A 19,048-nucleotide genomic window follows, 5' to 3' on the forward strand; every position below is an offset into this window, starting at 1 on the left:
ATATTCCTTAAAATAAATGTAATTATTTTACTGTTCAACCTCCAGAGCTCAGAAATGAATTCTGGAGCTGCATCTTTTTAAATGAAATTATTGACTTGTGATAAAGAGATTTATATCTAATTAAAACTGAAATGTCATATCAGTGAAACAGAAACACCTCTTGGGATTTTTAGATGTCAAACAATGAGAGTAGGAAATGTCTTTTTAAAGGTCTTCCTTTAGTTATTATTTCCTGTTTCGATTGAAAATCCACTTTAGAAAACTGTTAAAATGTAGAAAAGTGATCCGCGTTGACGAGAGAGGAGAAAACAAATCTATTGCTGCACTTGACTTATTTACTCTATGGCTAATTGCCATTTATGATCACTCCTTTGCACACAAATCTCATTACATACACAAAGTTGATATGCAATGTACATTATTTACATTAGCTAAATTATGGAAAATCAGTTTCTATATTAAATGTTTTACCCATTTTATTGGCAGCATACACACATGAGGAACATGCTCTCATCAAATGGCAGCCAGCGCAGTTAGCGAGAGAGTGTCAATCCAAGATGAGGCTCAGCTTCCTGCTGCTTCATCAGCTGCATTTGAATGGAAAATTATGAAAAAAATTCAGCGATTTTTGTGAAAGAATATTCAAAATTGGTTAAGCTACATGAAAAATAAATTCTTTATAATATAAACCACACAAGAAAAATGGCAACATAAATGGTCATTATATATTATTATTCTCCCATGGCTCTGCCTCATCTGACCACACGTCACTGGTTTAGGTATAAAACAACGCTGTATGTGTTTGGTACATGGGCCTGCAATTGTATATATCTTTGTATGTGATTTTCTCTTTGCTTTTTTCTTGATGTTTTTCTGCAGCTGTAGCTTTGATTACTTGGAACTTCGAGATGGCTCATCATTGAATTCAGACCTAATTTCTCGGCTGTGTGGAAACACTAGACCGTCTACACAACATTCAAAAGGCTCTGCAATGTTGCTCAGGTTTCGGACTGACAGGAGTGTAACACACAGAGGATTCAAAGCAAAATACTCCATAGGTTAGACAATAAGTTATGAAAAACTAATGTTCACCAACCAAAATGTAATTGTTATAATAATCATGACTGTTGCATTAAACAACTTCAACATAGAGGACAAACAAAAACTCAGCAGACATAAAAATGATTCAGTGAGGGAGGGGGAAATGGATACCTTTCATCTTGCATTAGGTCATGTGACATGACCTATATATATGTGTGTGTATATTTCCTACACACACATATATATAGGACCATCTACTTATCAAAACAAATCAACATGTTTGATTCTCCATGTTTTGTATAAAGAATTTTATACAAAGACAAATCCAGCCATCACTTAGGCAGGATGAGTAAATTCAAGACTTTTCCATTTCCAAAGATTATATACAATATATATTTTCTTAGTTTTTTAAATTCTTTTTATTATATTTTGTTTTCAAGTTCAACATGTAAAAAGTCTAACGAGCTTCAGCAAAGCAGTTTTACAATGTCAGCAGAATACATGCCTAATATGTAGATCATGTTCATTTTGCAGAACTTTCTCACTCCATTGTTTAACTCTCTGTCAATCCTCCATCTACATAGCACTTACATCAATTGTAGACTTTATTATATATATACTTTGTGTTTCACTTTATTTCAATACTAGACCAAGGTTGGGGTGATGGGATGGAAAATGTCCATTATTTTTAACTCCAAACCAGATATGCTTTGATTTAAAGACGATGTACTGATTTTTCTACAAAATTAAGCAACACTTCAGAGCTCACTTTTATTTTGCGTCTCCCATCTCTAAATCCAGCATCATGTGGCGGCACTTACATAGGACAGACGGGGGAAATTCATAGTCCAGGCTTCCCTGGTTCTAACTATCCTGAAAACTCCAACTGTGAATGGTACCTAGAAGGGCCCACGGGACACTACCTTACCTTGAGCTACAAGAACCTGACCCTGCAGGACAGTGCAGGATGTGCTGCTGACTATGTGGAGATAAGAGAATATAATGCTTCAGGTGAGGACAAAAATCAAATTCTATTTGGAACTTATGTAAATAGCATGAATTCTTCAGATTCAAGTTTATAATTTCCACAGGACGTCTGCTGGGGAAACATTGTGGAAACAATATTCCAGCTTCAGTTGATACATCAGACAGTTTTGCTTATGTCAAATTTGTGAGTGACAACAGTATAAATGCAGCTGGATTCCACCTGTTTTTTGAAGCCAGTGTTGAAGGTAGGACCACTTCATTCTTTTTTTATATTAGTTTTATTTAATGGGGAAGACACACAGTAACATAGACAAACTAAAAAAAACAGCAGTCTCATGCTGTATTATGGTCCTTATGATACAAGCATAGGGACAAGAAGGCACTTGTCTCTACATGGGCTTTTTAGCAGTGCATCTAAAAAACTATTCAAGTGAAATAATAGCAATTTTAAGTAGCATAACATGTTTACTACATATACAAAATTATACAGATTAAGCAATAAAATATCATCCCATGATAAACATGTCAATCATAAAATATTAAATATGAATACAGTTCTGTTTTTGATATATCCAGAGTTTTCTTTTTTTTTTTTTTTTAACTGAAATTGGCTACAAACTTTAAATTAGCAGGAAGTGAGTTCCAGTGAAAGTGAATAGTGGAAATGTCACTTTCTGGTGTGGAAGAAGCCTGAGCTACTGTGTGAGGTTGCGAGGTTCCAGTTAGAAATTGTCGCTCTCATCTCAACGCATGGTTCTTGTTCTGGAACGAGTCTCCTTGAGAGGGTTTGGACACTCTTCCACTCTGGAGTTGTCCATGGTGAGAGGCGCCAGGCAGGAGTGGGCATACTTGTTGCCCCTGGTCTTTGTGTTTGCAGCCTCCCTCTGTCTACGAGTGGGGGACAGGTTCTGCCTGTTGCACTGAACAGCAGTTCAGATTATCTGTCCCTCCTGAAGGTTCCTTTGTTCTGCTGGGTGATGTCAACAGTCATGTGGGCAATGAAAGTGAGACTTGGAGGGGTGTGGTTGGGAGGAATGGCCTCCCTGATCTGAACTCGAATGGTGTTGAGTTGTTGGACGTCTGGGCTCGTCATGGATTGTCCATGAGAAACACAGAGTTCAAGCGTAAGGGGATACATACATACTCTTGGCACAAGGATGCCAGAGGCCACTGTTCAATGAAGCTCATGAGACAACTTTCTGTTGTCTGTTGTCATCAGATCTGTGGCCATATGTCTTGGACACTTAGCTGAAAAGAGCTAAGTATCCAAGACATATGGACACAAAGAGCTGTCCACTTTGATGCGGACTGTTAGGTCCCTGGATGAGTATGGTCCGCATTGCCGGCACTAAGTTAGGTTTGTTTCCAGTGAGAATTGGACTCTACCAGGCCCTTTGTCATCAATTCTGTTTTTTTACTTTTATGGACAGAATTTCTGGGCGCAGCCAAGGTGTTGAGGGGATCTGTTTTGGTGGGCTTGGGATTGCGTCTCTGCTTTTTGCAGATGATGTGGTCCTATTGGCATCATCAGGCCATGATCTACAGCTTTCCTGGACTGGTTCGCAGCTGAGTGTGAAGCGGCCTGGATGAGGATCAGTGCATCCAAATGTAACGTCATAGTCTGGAGGTCATAAAGTATGTTAGGAGTTGCAACTCCTTAGAAGATAACTGCTTATACCTGAACAATACCTTGTTTTTATAGATGAATATACATGAAATGGATATATCAAGAAATGAAAAACCTGGTTATTACCAGCTGTGCCAAAGCCGTGCCTGTTGTCTGTTGTACCAGACAACAGGCACGGCAATAGTAGTGTGTCTTGCAATCGGAAGACGGTAGGTTCCATTTCCACCTCCTTCTGCCACATGTTGAGGTGGACCTGGGCAAGGGGCAAGAGTAAATAAAAGCTCCAGTATGCAACTTATGTCCGCATAGTATAAGACAGAAAATATGAGAAAAAATTGGGCTCTTCTGCCTCATCCCAGTGGTCCCAGTACTAACTGCAGAAATACACCACTCACTCAGAAGGAGTGGTGTAAATGCTGTCAATCACTCTCATGCTCACTCCCTCCTGCTTGTTCTTTGCTAAGCAACAGCTTGCTCAACATGATGTATCTTACCACAAATACTAAGGTGACTTAGCATGGCCACCAATGACGTTGGATAAACAGTTTTCAGTATGTTAATGGTTTTCCACTATTAACAGACTGAGCAGTATACAGGAGGTGGATTGACAGTGCTAAGACCCTCCTCCCTGCTCTGATTGTTTGTGACTCAGAGTGGTACATTTTTGCAGTTCTAATTGCAACACCAGGAGGAGGTGGAGAAATAGATTTTTTTCACAATTATATGTCTCATATCTACTGCTATGACTATATTGTGTCAATTTTAATAAATATGGTGACAAAAAAACTGTTTTTGTAACTGTTACATACTGCAGCTTTAACCCCAATATAACTACTGATCAGAGAATGAGTGGGTGAATGTGGCTTTAGCATAAAGCACTTTGAGTGGAAAAGAAGGCAGTGAACAGCCAGACTGGAAAAGAGCTATAAAACTTCTGTCTGCTTAATAATCCTTCACAATGCTTCATTTGAGGGCCATTTCTAAATACATTAACTCAAGTTACCTGTAGATTAGTGTATGAGGGTATGAATTGATGCACATTTGCAAGTACGACTGGGTGAATGCAACCCTTGTGTGAAATGTTTTAAGTGATTAGGTTGTCTAGGAAAATGGACTGTACATGTAGTAACTTATATTAAATAAACTTCGACACAAAAGATTTGACTTGTGACAATTTGTTGTTGGAGTATTTGATCTCACAATAGATATCCATTTGTTTTTCCTTTTTTCTAGCGTGTGGAGGAGAGTTGAATGCTCCATCTGGTACCATCACCTCACCCAATTACCCAAATTTATATCCTCACAGCAGAGTGTGTCGCTGGGAATTGGTGGTCACACCGAACCGCAGGGTTACACTCATCATTAATGACATGCGCCTGGAAGGTTCTGGCACTTCCTGTGTGTTTGACTACATTGATGTGAGTTCCTTTCCCCTCATTGGGATCTTGCCTGTTTTCTGTACTGTAAGTTTTCACATTTTTAACTCTCGGTTAATCTCAAGGAAGGAGACTGGCAATTGGAATTTTAATTTTAATTCCAGCTTAAATTTGACATCCATTATATGCTTATTTGGGAAGACACTTCTCACTGTCTGTTAACAGTGAGATATAGTGAGGTGATAGATGAGGGATGAGGTGATTATGGTAAGCAATACAGGAGCACCACAGGGGACTATATACTGACCATTCCTTTTCATGCTTTCAGCACAAGTCTGACTTCTGTCATCTACAGAAATACTGACATGACTCTGTAGTTGTCAGGCGTATGAGAGATGGGCAAGAGACGCTACCTAAAAAGCTGCTAGTATGGCTTTTCGTGTTGTTGAGTTTTTAATAAGAATCACAGAAACTGTTCTGGTGTTCCGAGTTTTAAGGTTAAAGGGTTAGGGGCTTAGGAGCTCTTAGGGGTTAGGCTCTTAGTCAGTTTTATGACTAAAAGCCAGTTTTATGGCTCTTAGCGCTTAGTCTGTCTGACTAAGTCAGCCAGAGCATTAACTCTGGCTGACTAAGTGGAGAGAGCATTTGATACGGTTTGATGCATTGTGTAACTGGAAAAATACTAATAATATAAAACCAGCATGACATGTGACTACAAGGTGAGTGCGAAAGCTCCTCACTTAGCTGAACTTGCATAATGAGGTTAGTGGTGGTTCGTTAACCACTGATGCTCTGGCCAACTGGAAACACATACATAAACTTTACAGGGAAGACGGAACCACTCGCTTATATACACTGTGGCAAACCCTGCAGAAAAGGAACCTTTTTTGTCTTATTCCTGTTAGATAATGTAATTTATCTACTTCATTTTATTATTTAATTGTAACTGGTTGTTAGATTACATGTCATTTTGAATGTCTATGTGCAACTGGGTAAAAAATGTCATGTGATACCTGTCATTTGATTCATGTGTATTTGGCATAAAACTCAAAGTAGAATTTAATGTATTGATAAATATTGTAGAATAGATTAAATTACACAGCCCTACATGCAAAGGAGATTTAAGTTGACTGACCCATTGTTACGTCCAAAAGGGCACAACATATTTGAGGACACATAGGCAAGGAGGATTCAAAGAATATCTTTTTATTTTTAAACTTTCTTGATCTTTTTTTTCTGCTTCAATTTCCCGTAAAGGAAAAAAGAGAGAATTAAGTATCCTCTTTTCCCCGTGTCCCAAAAACATAAACATTCCAAAAGCATCAACAGAAAGGTGGACCTGGTGAGCCGGTCAAAAAGAACAAAACGGTACAGCAGGGGGCCAACCCGATACAGGCAGTCAAAGGCCCTACTTGTACCAGACTATAAAGGAAAATAATCTACTGAAACAAAAGAATCAAAAACAGGACAACCGGTCTCACCAGGCCAAAATGATCATAAAACGATAAAAAACCAAAGGCTAACAAAAATACCCCATGGCAGGCTGGACGTCAGCTGCGGCCTACAGCCGCTGAAAACGTGCGCCCCTCGTCAGAACGCATTCTAGGTGGCGGTGGTGGAGCGAGCGGAAGAGTGGCAGGGCGAGCGGGCGGCTTCCAAAACTGTCGCAATCCCGCCTATTTATAGGCAGTCCAAGAGCCATAAATTAACAAAACCAAATTAATTACAAAAATGAATTATCAATACACTAAAATATATTAAACACAAAATCATTCAACTAATGTCAATACAAAACAATTTAAGAAATTGAACAATAATTATAATGTGCCCAAGGTACATAACACCCATATTAAACACCTGGTTGAGTTTGTGGATTAGTCATAAACCCATAGAAGCTCTAAGGGGGTTGATAAAAGATAAAAGTATTAATTGGACACATTGGTACCACATTATCATCCTATATTGGTCTGATCTAAGTAATCAGCAGAATCAGATAGTTGGGTATGGTGACCAACATCTTTGAAATTCAGTGATCAATTCATAAGAATTATGCACATTGATCAAGTAATCTCATCTGCTTCATGTTTACAGGGTACAGGCCCATAATCACATGATCTCAATTGATCTAATGGAATAATTTGTCAAAACATTGACTTTACTAACTGAAACTATGCAGTCAGTAGAACTGAATAACCTGTTGTGATAGAATTCCTCATCTTAAGTGACGGCCATACAATGGAGTACTGGTACTGAATGGTTTCTTTTTTTCTTTTTTTTTTTCAGTTTTGGTTCATAACTCATCATTGTAGGTGAAGGTAACATAAATCGAGTACTTTGCCTTTTGTACTTAGTTTTTGATTCAACAGGAAAGCTTCATTCTCTCTTATTATTTTCTGTGGTAAAAACTTGGTCCACATCTAAAAATTACAGTAACTGAAGATCTTCTAATCAGACAAAATTGGTGTCAAACGTTTATATCACTGCTGGTTTATGCAGCAAAAATTTTCGTTTCACTCAAGTATTAGAAAACAAATGTCTTTTTTTATCAGAGCCCTATCTCTTCCAGATATTTAATGGGTTGGGTTCTGATGCACCTCGTCTCCATCGATTCTGTGGTACAGTCTCACCAGGCACTCAGGTGCACTCTTCTGGCAACACCATGGCTATTGTATTTCGCACCGATGCTTCTGTTTCCAGTGGTGGCTTTATGGTTACTTACTCCTCTGATGAGCCTGCGGGTGAGTTATTTTCCAAAAAAAACCCTACAAGTTGAAAAACTATTTGAAATTTTTTACTCATTATCCAGTTTAAATACCAAATATATATTGATATTCACCAATACAGAGTGTAAACCTTCTCTGCACTACTGCAAAAGATAATATCTGCGGTTTTCCTTATCTCTGTTCTTAAGGGTACAGTCTGTCAAAGGCGAGGAATGATGCAAATTTCTCATTGACTGCTTTGCAAAAGCCAGCCAATAGTATATGCCAAATGGTCTGTACCTATAGTGCTTTATGAAGTCCAGGGGTCCACAAAGCACTTCACATGACATTTACATGCTGATGGTGGCAAACTACTGGAAAGAAACAGCAGCTGTGCTGGACAGTCTGACAGAGTGAAGCTATCATGCATTGGTTCCTATTGTGATCTCTGGTGATCCTCTGACCTCCAGAGGACACCACTACTAGGCAAGGCAGATCAACTGTCTTGCTGAAGGATACAATGCTATGGATATGCATGCCATAGGCATCTTTCCTTTGCCTATGGATATGCCATTTCTTGATTTCAGAAATGGAAAACTGTTGAATTTACTTCAGCTTTCTAAGTTGTATTTTCTTTTGAAAAATGCTGATAAACAAAAAAATTCCTAAAATTGGCAAATTTTTGGCAAATAATTTGGTGCTATGTTCCACAGAAAAACACATAAATAGGTGAACACTGTATGTGTTGTCAAGTCTTGATTGGTTTTCTGCCGGAATACAATAAAAATAGTCACTTGGAGTTAGTTAATAATATAGAGCTGGAGTCCTCCAGAGAAAGCAGATCTGCATGTTTACAGCTATACCTGAGATTTGGTAAACCAAGATCAGCAATTCTGTTCCCCTGTCAACATTACCATCAGTTTCACTTGGGTCACAAACAGATCCAGAATACATGTGAACAAATTACAATTTGTATTGGCATGTTCATTCATTAAGCTCGAAAGGAAAGTGTGACTCTAAAGTCACTAGAAATTGGGCGCTTTCTTTGAAATGTGAAGGATGACTTTGCCTCTCTTTATACATTCATGTTTCATCAGAGTGTGGAGGAATTCTGAATGACCCGGTTGGAGGCAATTTCACATCACCTGGTTTCCAGGTGTCCAATTACAGTAACAACCTGAACTGCGAGTGGTTGATTCAGAATCCCATTCACGTCAACTCTTCAATTGTGGTTCTCATTGAAGACTTGCACCTGGAAAACCATCAGACTTGTGAACTGGACTACCTTCAGTTCCGCCTGGGTAAGTTCTCCAAAAATGACTTTGGAACGTTTAGTTATTTTTATGGAAAACTGAGTTTAGATTGCAATAGATCTTTAATATGGGGTTTGAGATTCAGCCTTTTCCTGAAGAGGTTTAGTGATGCCTCAAAAAGTCAATTACCCTCATAAGATGTAAGATACTGATAGAAAAAATACAGTTTCACAGTCAAAGGCAGGTTCGAAGGTTTGGCAGCACTACATATCAAGCAATGCTTATTTAATGAAAGGGATGTAATCTCAATGAACCCATTTAACTGCCTTTTTGTCTTTATTTCCTTCATTTGTGGGTAACATCTGTCACTAAATAGGTTGTTGTTTGGCAGACTTTACCCACAGGCACATGGATGGCTTCACACACTGACTGTTAAAATCAAACAGGCGCAGATATAAATTGATCCAAGCAAATAAGAGATTTTTATTCCTTTTTAATGTTTCGTTCTAATTATGGCTGTCAACATTAACGCTTTAACACAAGTAATTACTCTGCACATTTTAATGCATTAATATTACATAATGCAGATTAATGAACCTACCTATTTTGACCTAAAAATATCTCTGCCATTGGGGGTTACCTAGTTCACAGCAGCGTGCTATGGGGTTGATCCACAGAGAGCAAAAAATAATAGCAACAGCGTCAAAAATTTAAAGCTTTTCAACTTTTTTGTATTGTTAACTTGCTTGTGCACACAGATGCACATAGACATGGGGTGCATCCATGGGTGGACATAAATGTGCAGACGTGGGGTCCTCTGGATGCTTACACTTGGCTGGAGGAGGATAAGTGACTGTCGCCTCATTGCACAAATTGTATAGGAAAGGAATGGAGAGACACATTTCCAATTTAACATTCAAAACAAACAGATCTTTCTTTAAACCCTCCTGAATATTAAAACCTGGAAAACTGAGACTCTTCAGATTCTTGATTGGCTTCAGACATTTTTTTGAAGACGTACATTCAGAGGCAGTTTTTGATAAGGACTACACAGGCACTTCCCTTGGGTGGTATCAGTAAGGGATGGAGCACCCAAGAAAAAGAAATTAAAATATATTTTATTTGTGACTGTCAGTTGTTGCCTGAACAGGTTTTCTATTACTTGTGTGCATGTGCAGTGCAATAAGCTGTCCCTGAGTTACTATTGAGTACTATATTACTGGGACTTTGCTGGGACACCATTCATGCAGGAAACACGACTACATGCGTATTTATATATCTAGATCAGAAAGTTGAAAGTGAATAAAACATCAAGTACACAGCGGTTGTAGAGTTCTTATTTTCTGTGGTTTTCTTTGCTTGTTTGTTTGTCTTATGGTCAATCCCTTCTCAAGGTGACTGGGATGGGGAGTTATTGGGGAGATTTTGTGGACAAACGCCACCCCAGATCCCAATTGTGGTGTTCACGCCAGAACTGTGGGTTCATTTCCGGACTGACTCTTCACAGGGAGATTTGGGTTTCAAGGCCAAGTACTCATTCTCTGGTGAGATGGTGATGGTTAAGTCATTTTACGTAACAGTTGTTTTTTTTTTTAACATGATCTATGGCATTTTCAACTATATCGCATCAACTCTGTGACCTTAGAGTTAATGTTTCTGCAGAATGTGGAGGCTGGCAAACAGGTGATGGTGGCGTGTTATCCAGCCCTAATTACCCCAACATGTATCCCAGCCCGAGTCGCTGTGCTTGGCTATTGGAAGCTCCCATTGGCCACACTATCACGGTGAGTCCTTAACACATTCAGTTTCCATGATGGAATAAAAAGGAGAGCTGGCCAGTTTCAATTAAAGTTGTTCAGAAGCAGTATAGTACTAACAAAACTTATCTTTGCTAGCATCAAAAGTAGTAGTTGGCGGGGCACGCCGGTGGAACAGTGGGTTTAGCATACAACCCATGAATAGAAGTCATACTACTATGAAATAAAGATCATAAAAGTCCCTTTAAAAAAAGAGCAGTAGTTGACTATCTGTGTTCAAACTGAACCTCGGGTTTTCCAGGACTGTAAAGAGGTTGACAGCAAATTCATAGAACATTGGTTGCAAGGAGTCACCGATCCAGTCAAATCTGGGACATATGGGAACACTAATGTCATAATATTTTTGCATAAATAATTCTTCTAGCTCCAGAGTAAATAGTAAAACAAAAATAGGTGGAGCAAAACATCTTCAAACATATTTTCTTGTGAGTTTCACAATCTTTGGCCATTAAAAAAAAAAATCCTCTTCAGGAGGACATCACAGTATGACGAGCCAACCCTGTTTGACAATACAGAACCCTAATCTGACCAAATACACATGGTTCACTACATGGCACAAATTATTCATATATATAAAGAAATAAATAATAAAGAGCTACTTTACACAAATAAAATCAGGAATATTCATATTTTGGTTAGTTCAGTCCAAGTTAAGTGGAGGCACACCTATGGATGTATTTTAAGGTTAAACTACAGGTCTGGTTCATCACTGGGTCCAGCTTCCAGATATCAGAAAGTTCTGTCATTTGTTCAAACCGCTTTATGCAAGACTGAATGGAATGAGAATGTCGATTCATCACTGTTTTGATGTAAAATGTGCAGACCAATCCCAGAATAAAAAAAACAATATAGGGAAATAACTGCTTTGCTTTTTTTTCTGTATATGATTTGTGAGGTTAATACAGGAAGACTTAATTGTTCTGTACTTTGTCTTTATCCCATGTTCCTATAGTTGAGCTTCAGCTACTTCAACCTAGAATCACACGCCACATGCAGCTGGGATTCTGTTACAATTTTTAATGGAGGTTCCCCTGGATCTCCAATAATTGGCCAGTACTGTGGAACCACCACTCCTGGAACTATCCAATCAGGCTCGAACAAACTGGCTGTAGTTTTCTTGGCGGACCATAGTGTATCAAATGGTGGATTTTTTGCTTCCTGGTCTGCTGACTCTTCTGGTAAGTTTTTGTTAAATAAATATCTGACAGTGTTTGTGGAATATCAAGAGATATCCCACAAACAGGCACACTGTGTTTGGGTCTGATACAAATTAGTTTATCAGCACAAGAGAGGCCAATAATTATTCAGCTTTTAAAAAGTTGACATATAAATTATTTTGCATAATATATCCTTTCTACTAATATACAATCTATTTTTTAATGTTTGCACATGTTATCTATGAGTTTTAAGACTCTTTATTTTCTACTTTTATGTGATGATTTTCAAAATAGTGTGTGTATTAATATTTTTATATTCCGCGAGGTTGTGGAGGGGTGATCCATGCTGATACAGGAACAATTAAGTCACCAAATTACCCCCAGAACTTCCCAGCGAATACAGAGTGCTTTTGGCAGATCATTGCCCATGAGGGAAACCATCTGGAGATGAGCTTTGGTGATAACTTTGAGATTCCAGACAGCACTGGCAGCTGCCAGACCAGCTATATCAAGGTACAATCAGGAATTGACACTTTTTCAGATTAACTATTATGTCAGGGTAGAGTAAGACATGAGCCAGACAAAAGAGGAAAGGTTTAATAGAGACTTTGAGGAGATTGTGCGTTTCTCTGTAGGTTTGGTCAGGCAGTACCCAGAATTCTGAGGATCTGCTTGTGACAGGCTGTGGTTCTTTGGCACCAGAACCCATTGTCGCGCCATATAACCTTATCACAACTCGATTCCAAGCCACTGCTACCGCTGGTGTAGGTTTCTCCATGTCCTTCAGCACCCGTAAGAATCTCAAGTGTATTCATCTCAATATATTTGTGTTGCTGTAACACATGCCAACTTGGTAGCAGTTCTCCTCTATAGTTGACAGATAACCCTCTTAGTAGGTGAGGATAAGCCATATTAATAAAGGCTCTATGTTAACAATAAGTTTCGCAAACAATATCTTGTCTATTAATTTTGATATTTGAACCACTTTTATCAGTGATATCATAAAATTAATCAGTAATCAACTGCTCTTGTGATTTTGCAGTGCAAAGCATGAATGTCTCAAGCTCTTTACAGTTTTTAAAAAAAGACAGAAATTCCAACAAAATGATCTAAAGTTTGATGTCTTCTCCTCATGAGGGTGTGGTGCAAGTTTCAGTGCTTCCAAGGGTCGAGTGGTTTCTCCAAATTTCCCAGCTGACTACCCAGACCGTGCTAACTGCAACTACACTATAGATGCTGGACAGCAGACAGTGATTGTTCTCAGCTTTCAGGTCTTCCAGATAGAGGGTATGTCTTCACATTCTGCAGCATGAGAACAGAAATATATAGCCCTGATGATAAACCATTTCTTCCTTGTTGGATGTTGTACCAAAGGTTTGTTTTATCTTTTGTCTAGCACACTCCACTTGTATGTATGATGGTCTCAAGATCTACAGCCCAGTTTCTAGTAGCACTGAAATGGCTACTTTATGTGGTACCAACATTCCAGGCCCTTTTTCCACCTTTGGTCCTATGTTACTTCATTTCTACTCTGACTCTCTGTTTACCAGCCGTGGCTTCATGGCAGAATACAGCGCCATACGTAAGTAAATGCAACATATCGATACTGTGCCTACAGTAGGTATTAGTTTCATAAGTTTATATTTTACTCTTATTTCAGTTCAGTTTTTGGACACCTTACCTATTTCTGTTATGTTGAGATGTAAGACAATAGAAGGATAAAAGTGTCCATTCAGGTCAGGACTTTTATTGACCTCAGCACAATGGCGACATCTCTTCTGTCTGTTTTTGATGGGTGCTAGATTTCACATCTCAATTTTGAGACCATAAGCTGGGCGGGGTTCGAATCCAGTCTGGGTCCTTAGGCAAGACCCTTCAAGCTACTGCCTACCTCATACCATGAGAGATACTAAGTTGCGTAACATGCCGGCTCAGACGTCGCCCGGCCAAACAAGGTCTGCATCAGGTGTTGGGGAACCAGAGCACCTTGATGACAAATGGGCTACTGGAACAAGACGGAAATGGGCGAGAGATGAAAATGTGGATCTGTTGGAATGTTACTACTCAAGTAACCCTAGTGAGAGAGGGTTACTTGAGTAGACTGGGGAAGGAATGGTTACTTCGACATCCGCTAAACAACTAGTAGCTCAGTGTTCCAACATCCGCAAACGGCAACTGCTGTCACAACTTGAGATTGACGAGATACAACACAAATGGTACGGCAAAAGGGAGGAACCCGGATGTCACAACTGTGGGGACTTAACTACAAGTCCCCAGTGAGGGGATACACTCACTGGGGATGAGTGACAATTGCTTCCGTTGTGTTGTTGGCTTTTTCAGCATCGATGTAGAAACAGTGGAGACAAAAAAAAACAAGTACAAGAAGAAACAGGGATTATTTTTGATATTTATGAAAGTAAAAGTAAATCAAACATTTGATGTTTGATTCTTTGTATGTTTTTGTGCATGTGTGCTTGTGTATGTTGCTTTAGCATGTGGCGGTTTCTTCAATAGTACTTCGGGTACAGTGAGCAGTCCGGCCCTCTCCATTACCAACTACCACCACAACATAAACTGTACCTACCACATCATTGTCCAAGCAGACACAGTGGTAGATCTCAAGTAAGACTATGTGTGATAAAATAGAAGTTAAATAGTAATTTACTCAAAACATAAAACAATGTTTTTTTTTACACTGGCAGTTTAAAGCCAGTATAGTAAGTTTAAACCTCAGTTATGCTTCATGTCTTTTCTCTTTGTAGATTCAATACTTTCAGCTTAGAAGCTTCTTCTTCATGTCGCTATGACCATGTGGCTGTGTATGACGGGCCTGACAGCTTGGCACCATTGCTGGGAAGGTTCTGTGGAACAGTGCTCCCACCTGACATGCGCTCCTCTACAAATAATTTGTTCATCATCTTCAGTACAGATGCCACAGTTAGTGGTGTTGGCTGGAGAGCCACTTACAGTCAAACACTTGGTAAGTTAGCATTAAGATGAGTTTTGACGATGTGGATGTGCTCATGTAAAATAAATGGGTTACCATGCAAAATGACAACAGCCAATTATTGTAGCCAATGGTGTCCTGGAATGTAACAAAGTTTAGTTGGATTATCACAGAGATAAATACATTTTTCATTTGATATTTGATAACATTGCTTTTTTGTATGACTTGGATCAAACCTTTTCAGTTTCTGACCACAAGTTTCTCACAATAATTGGCTGGAGTTCTGGCCCTTTCCACTTGATAGAACTAGTTGAAGTCTATCTGGTTTGTAGCCCACCTCACTCATACACCTTTTCAGATTTACCCACAAATTCTCAATAGGATTGAGATTAGAACTTTGTGATGGCCACAGAAAAACATTGACTTTGCTGTCCTTAATCCACTCTGTAACCACTTTGGCTTTTTGTACTGTCCATTTAGAACAGAATAGAATAGAATAGAATAGAATAGAATAGAATTCAACTTTATTGTCATTGCACTGTCACATGTAGTGGAATACCAACCTGTGCCCAAGCTTTTTCTTCCTGGTTGATGTCTTGAAATGTTGGTTCAATATTTTTACGTAATGTTTCCTTCCTTGTGATGCCACCTATTTTATGACCATTAGCTTTTACAGCTAAACAGCCTCACAACATGATACAGACATCCCAATATAGTTGGGAGATGGTACCACTTACTTACAGTAGATCTGCAGTCTGAGAGCAAAGTGCTCTGTTAGGAAGATGGAACTATCAGATCTGAGATATGATGGAGTTTGATAACTAAGTTGAGAAGGAGAATCTTAAATTCTGTTCTGCATTTAATAAGGGTCAAATGTAGAGAAGCTACAACTTGTGAAATAAGATTTCTCTCTTTAATTTTAATCATAACTTTTGTAGCAGCAGTTTGGATCAGCTGAAAGCTTTTAGTTGTATTTTGTGAACTTTTCAATGGTAAAGAATTTCAGTACATGTTATCAGTTCATATTTTATTTTTAAACACAGAAATCAGTTGTACAAATGTTCAAAACCTTCATGGATGGATGAGCCTTTCTATATCGGTGCACAGTGTTGTTTTTGGATATTGCCAATGAGAGCAATTATATAATTTTTTTAGTTGTGAATTTCTGCAGGTCCAGCACAAGGATGTGGGGGCTACCTCTCTATGCCTATGGGCATGTTGGGCTCACCAGATCCAAACCTGGATGGACGTTATGAACCCAGGATGAACTGTGTTTGGACCATTGAGATGCCTGTGAACAAAGCCGTCAATCTCTCGTTCAGCTCCTTTGACCTTGAGAGCTCCTCTACTTGTCGCTATGACTATGTCGAGGTAAAGGGTTAATCCTGTTATTTCAATGTCAAAAATGGTAAATAGCTTGTACTGCATAGAGTGCTATACAAGTCTTATGCCACAAGAAAACAAAAACAAAACATGATTTCAAAGTTTTTTCAATGTAAACTAAAATTCAAAATGGCATGATCATGTAATGGCATGTGCTGGAATGTAACAGGTTTGTAGCCCACCTCACTCATATTGGTGAATGCGGAGGAATTTGCCTATAATTGGTGGATCATCGGTCCACCAATTCCTGGTCCACTCGCCTATGTTGCTTGTGTCCACGTGCAAGACGCTACATCCACCTTGCCTGTCGGTGTTGGTCAGAAGGGCTGATGGTGCAAAATTTTCAGCCTGCCCTAGGGCAGCTGTAGCTACGATCCAGTAGCTTGCCATCATCAGTGTGTGAATGTGCCTTTTGAGATTTCAGTTGAAGTTGCAAAGGGCTTTATAAATAAAGCTGATTATTATTTGAGGCTGATGATGTTTGAGTTGTCACGTTTGAGTTTGAGGAGAGCTGGTCATTAACGGCATATAGGTGGAATTGGAGATTGTGGCTGCGGATGTAAAGGTGGAGGAGCAGGTAAAGGGTGAAGAGTTGAGGAACAAGCACTGTGATACAAGAGCAGTGGATGAAGTTATTGATACTGATGAATTGTTCCCTGTTTATGCAATATGAACAAACAGGGAACCAAGAGACTGCAGTGCAGGTGATGATGAGGGAGGACCTAAACCTAAACACCCTTTGGCACCCTTTGATGGTGCCAAAGGGTGTGGTGAAAACTAAGAGAAGGAGAATGCTGAGATGAAATCTGAGGAAAAGAGGATGGGATGGAGTCAAGAGGACAAGTGGAGCTTTGCCTACAATGAGTTTGGACAGCTCTCTCGGAAACACGAGGGGACTAAGACAGGCACTGAATGCTGCAGGTGGGAGAGGGTAGATATAGGGAGGTTGAAACAATGGTGATGGAAGTCAGACAACTGTAAACTGGTTTCATTTTGTTTTGGAAAAATTAAGGAGTGTGAGATGTTATCACTGGGTTTAAGGAGTCCAAGTCCTCAGATCAAATGCTTTTTTCAATGAAATTTTTAGCATCACACCCATGATACCCAACTAAAACAAAAAAAAAACATAAAAAATTCAAAGTTCATCATAAAATTCTGAAAATATTCTCACATCGCCATGTGAAATAATATAAGTCCATAATAAATTCTTAGAAATTAACTTTAACTTTGGTAATGTTAGTAATAGTGACACAATCCTGGAAAATGTATTTTTATGGAGCTTAGTACCATTTCATTGCACAATAAAGCAGCTTTGTTTCTTTAGTTATACAAATGCTATATGTATAAAATATGACCTAAAAATTGACTGTGTAAGTTAACACCTTAAAATTAGGCCTCTCTTTCAGAAACTCCTACTCTTTCTGACTCTTCACCTTCGGAAAGTCATCACAACATGGCTCCTCATAAATAACGTTTTTATCATTGTTGCACTGAGAAGTAGCTCACATAATGAGCTCAGCAGCTGTGCGGTTCCAGCAGGTGTTTACTATTTGCTCCTGGCTGGTCTAAAGGAGCTGAGTGGAGTGGAGAAGGCTGCTCTGTAATGCAGAAGCTTGGAAGCTGCTACCCTGAGGACAAGCTGAACCTTGAAGGCAGTGCTGGGTTCCCCCAATTGTTTGCACAGCTGAATGGTTGCCCTACGAGATTAAAGGATTTCTCCAACATCCATAAAATAATCATGGAAGCATTCTGTGTATGTTTTTAATGAGGGAATAACATTACAAATGAAGCTAAAAAGAAAATCATAAAACAGTTTTTTGTTTTTTTAACGCCCTTATTCACAAATGACCATTACGTCTAAAACTGCCCCAATTTCTGTCTGCCACACTCCAGAGATTTTTTCAAAATAAAACAAAAACTGCCAATCTTGCATATTTAATTATTACTTTTTTAAATATAAAGGAGCACTCATATTGGAATGATATTTGTTGTGTTTTATAGCCACAACAAATTGATGTTGATGATGTCTGAACAGTTTGTCATCTTGAAAGTTTGTCAACTTTCAAGATGTTTGATCAGAGTCAGAGCTGCTGCTACCACCACTAGTTACAAACTACATGCTTTCATCTAGAACTGTAAATTTGGGTCAAAATTTTTAGACTGCATGCAAGGAACATATCTTGAATGTCAAATCAATCAGTGAATTTTTACTGATGTTTTCCAAATGTTAAGTTGCCTACATTTTTGTGCAGAAACCAAGCCCACTTTGACCAAACATTTTCCCGTTAACATTATCCTGAAGACGCCCTTTAGTTAATGAAAGTCCATACATTTCTGCAGTATTAATTTTACCTACTTATTTCACCTCCTAGTTTTGGATCTATCGCAACCCAACAATTAAAAAATAAATCTCATTTTGATGTATTAAAATATGGACTTATGTTCTGATAATGTTCTGAATGTGTCTTTATCTCCACCAGATATATGATGGAGGCAATATGAACTTTCCTCTAGTTGGGACATACTGTGGAAGCTCCATTCCTGCCTACTTCTTGTCAAGTGGAAACTTCTTGACTATTCACTTTGTGTCTGACAGCTCTGTCCAGAAGCAAGGATTCAATGCGACCTACAGAGCAGTACCGTGTAAGAACATTTCTTGTCTCTTCTTCCACTGTCACACCTCTGACTTCTTAAAATAAATTCACCTTTTTTATTTTCAGTAGCATTATCTCAAATTCAAGAAACATTGGTGTTTAAT

At 38.8% G+C, this 19,048-nt stretch overlaps 1 protein-coding gene across 4 annotated transcripts in view; it reads left to right on the forward strand.

Annotated features, from left to right (window-relative positions):
* cubn (cubilin (intrinsic factor-cobalamin receptor)) overlaps positions 1-19,048 on the forward strand; it is an 85,811-nt gene that overhangs the window by 58,636 nt on the left and 8,127 nt on the right. For 2 of the 4 annotated variants that reach the window (XM_055022740.1, XM_055022743.1), the window contains 17 exons: positions 880-1,058; positions 1,843-2,052; positions 2,133-2,273; positions 4,889-5,073; positions 7,598-7,769; positions 8,831-9,034; positions 10,381-10,530; positions 10,649-10,770; positions 11,756-11,981; positions 12,286-12,473; positions 12,596-12,752; positions 13,098-13,247; positions 13,357-13,542; positions 14,453-14,582; positions 14,723-14,940; positions 16,079-16,278; positions 18,771-18,933. In XM_055022740.1, coding sequence (XP_054878715.1) covers positions 880-1,058; positions 1,843-2,052; positions 2,133-2,273; positions 4,889-5,073; positions 7,598-7,769; positions 8,831-9,034; positions 10,381-10,530; positions 10,649-10,770; positions 11,756-11,981; positions 12,286-12,473; positions 12,596-12,752; positions 13,098-13,247; positions 13,357-13,542; positions 14,453-14,582; positions 14,723-14,940; positions 16,079-16,278; positions 18,771-18,933 — 2,981 coding nt within the window. Of the gene's footprint in view, positions 1-879; positions 1,059-1,842; positions 2,053-2,132; positions 2,274-4,888; positions 5,074-7,597; positions 7,770-8,830; positions 9,035-10,380; positions 10,531-10,648; positions 10,771-11,755; positions 11,982-12,285; positions 12,474-12,595; positions 12,753-13,097; positions 13,248-13,356; positions 13,543-14,452; positions 14,583-14,722; positions 14,941-16,078; positions 16,279-16,971; positions 17,084-18,770; positions 18,934-19,048 lie in introns of those variants that run through there. The other 2 variants (XM_055022741.1, XM_055022742.1) reach the window with 2 other exon arrangements.

The sequence above is a fragment of the Poeciliopsis prolifica genome, unplaced genomic scaffold (assembly GCF_027474105.1).
Source record: "Poeciliopsis prolifica strain line A6 unplaced genomic scaffold, Auburn_PproV2 SCAFFOLD090, whole genome shotgun sequence".
In the NCBI taxonomy this organism is placed as follows: Eukaryota; Metazoa; Chordata; class Actinopteri; order Cyprinodontiformes; family Poeciliidae; genus Poeciliopsis; species Poeciliopsis prolifica.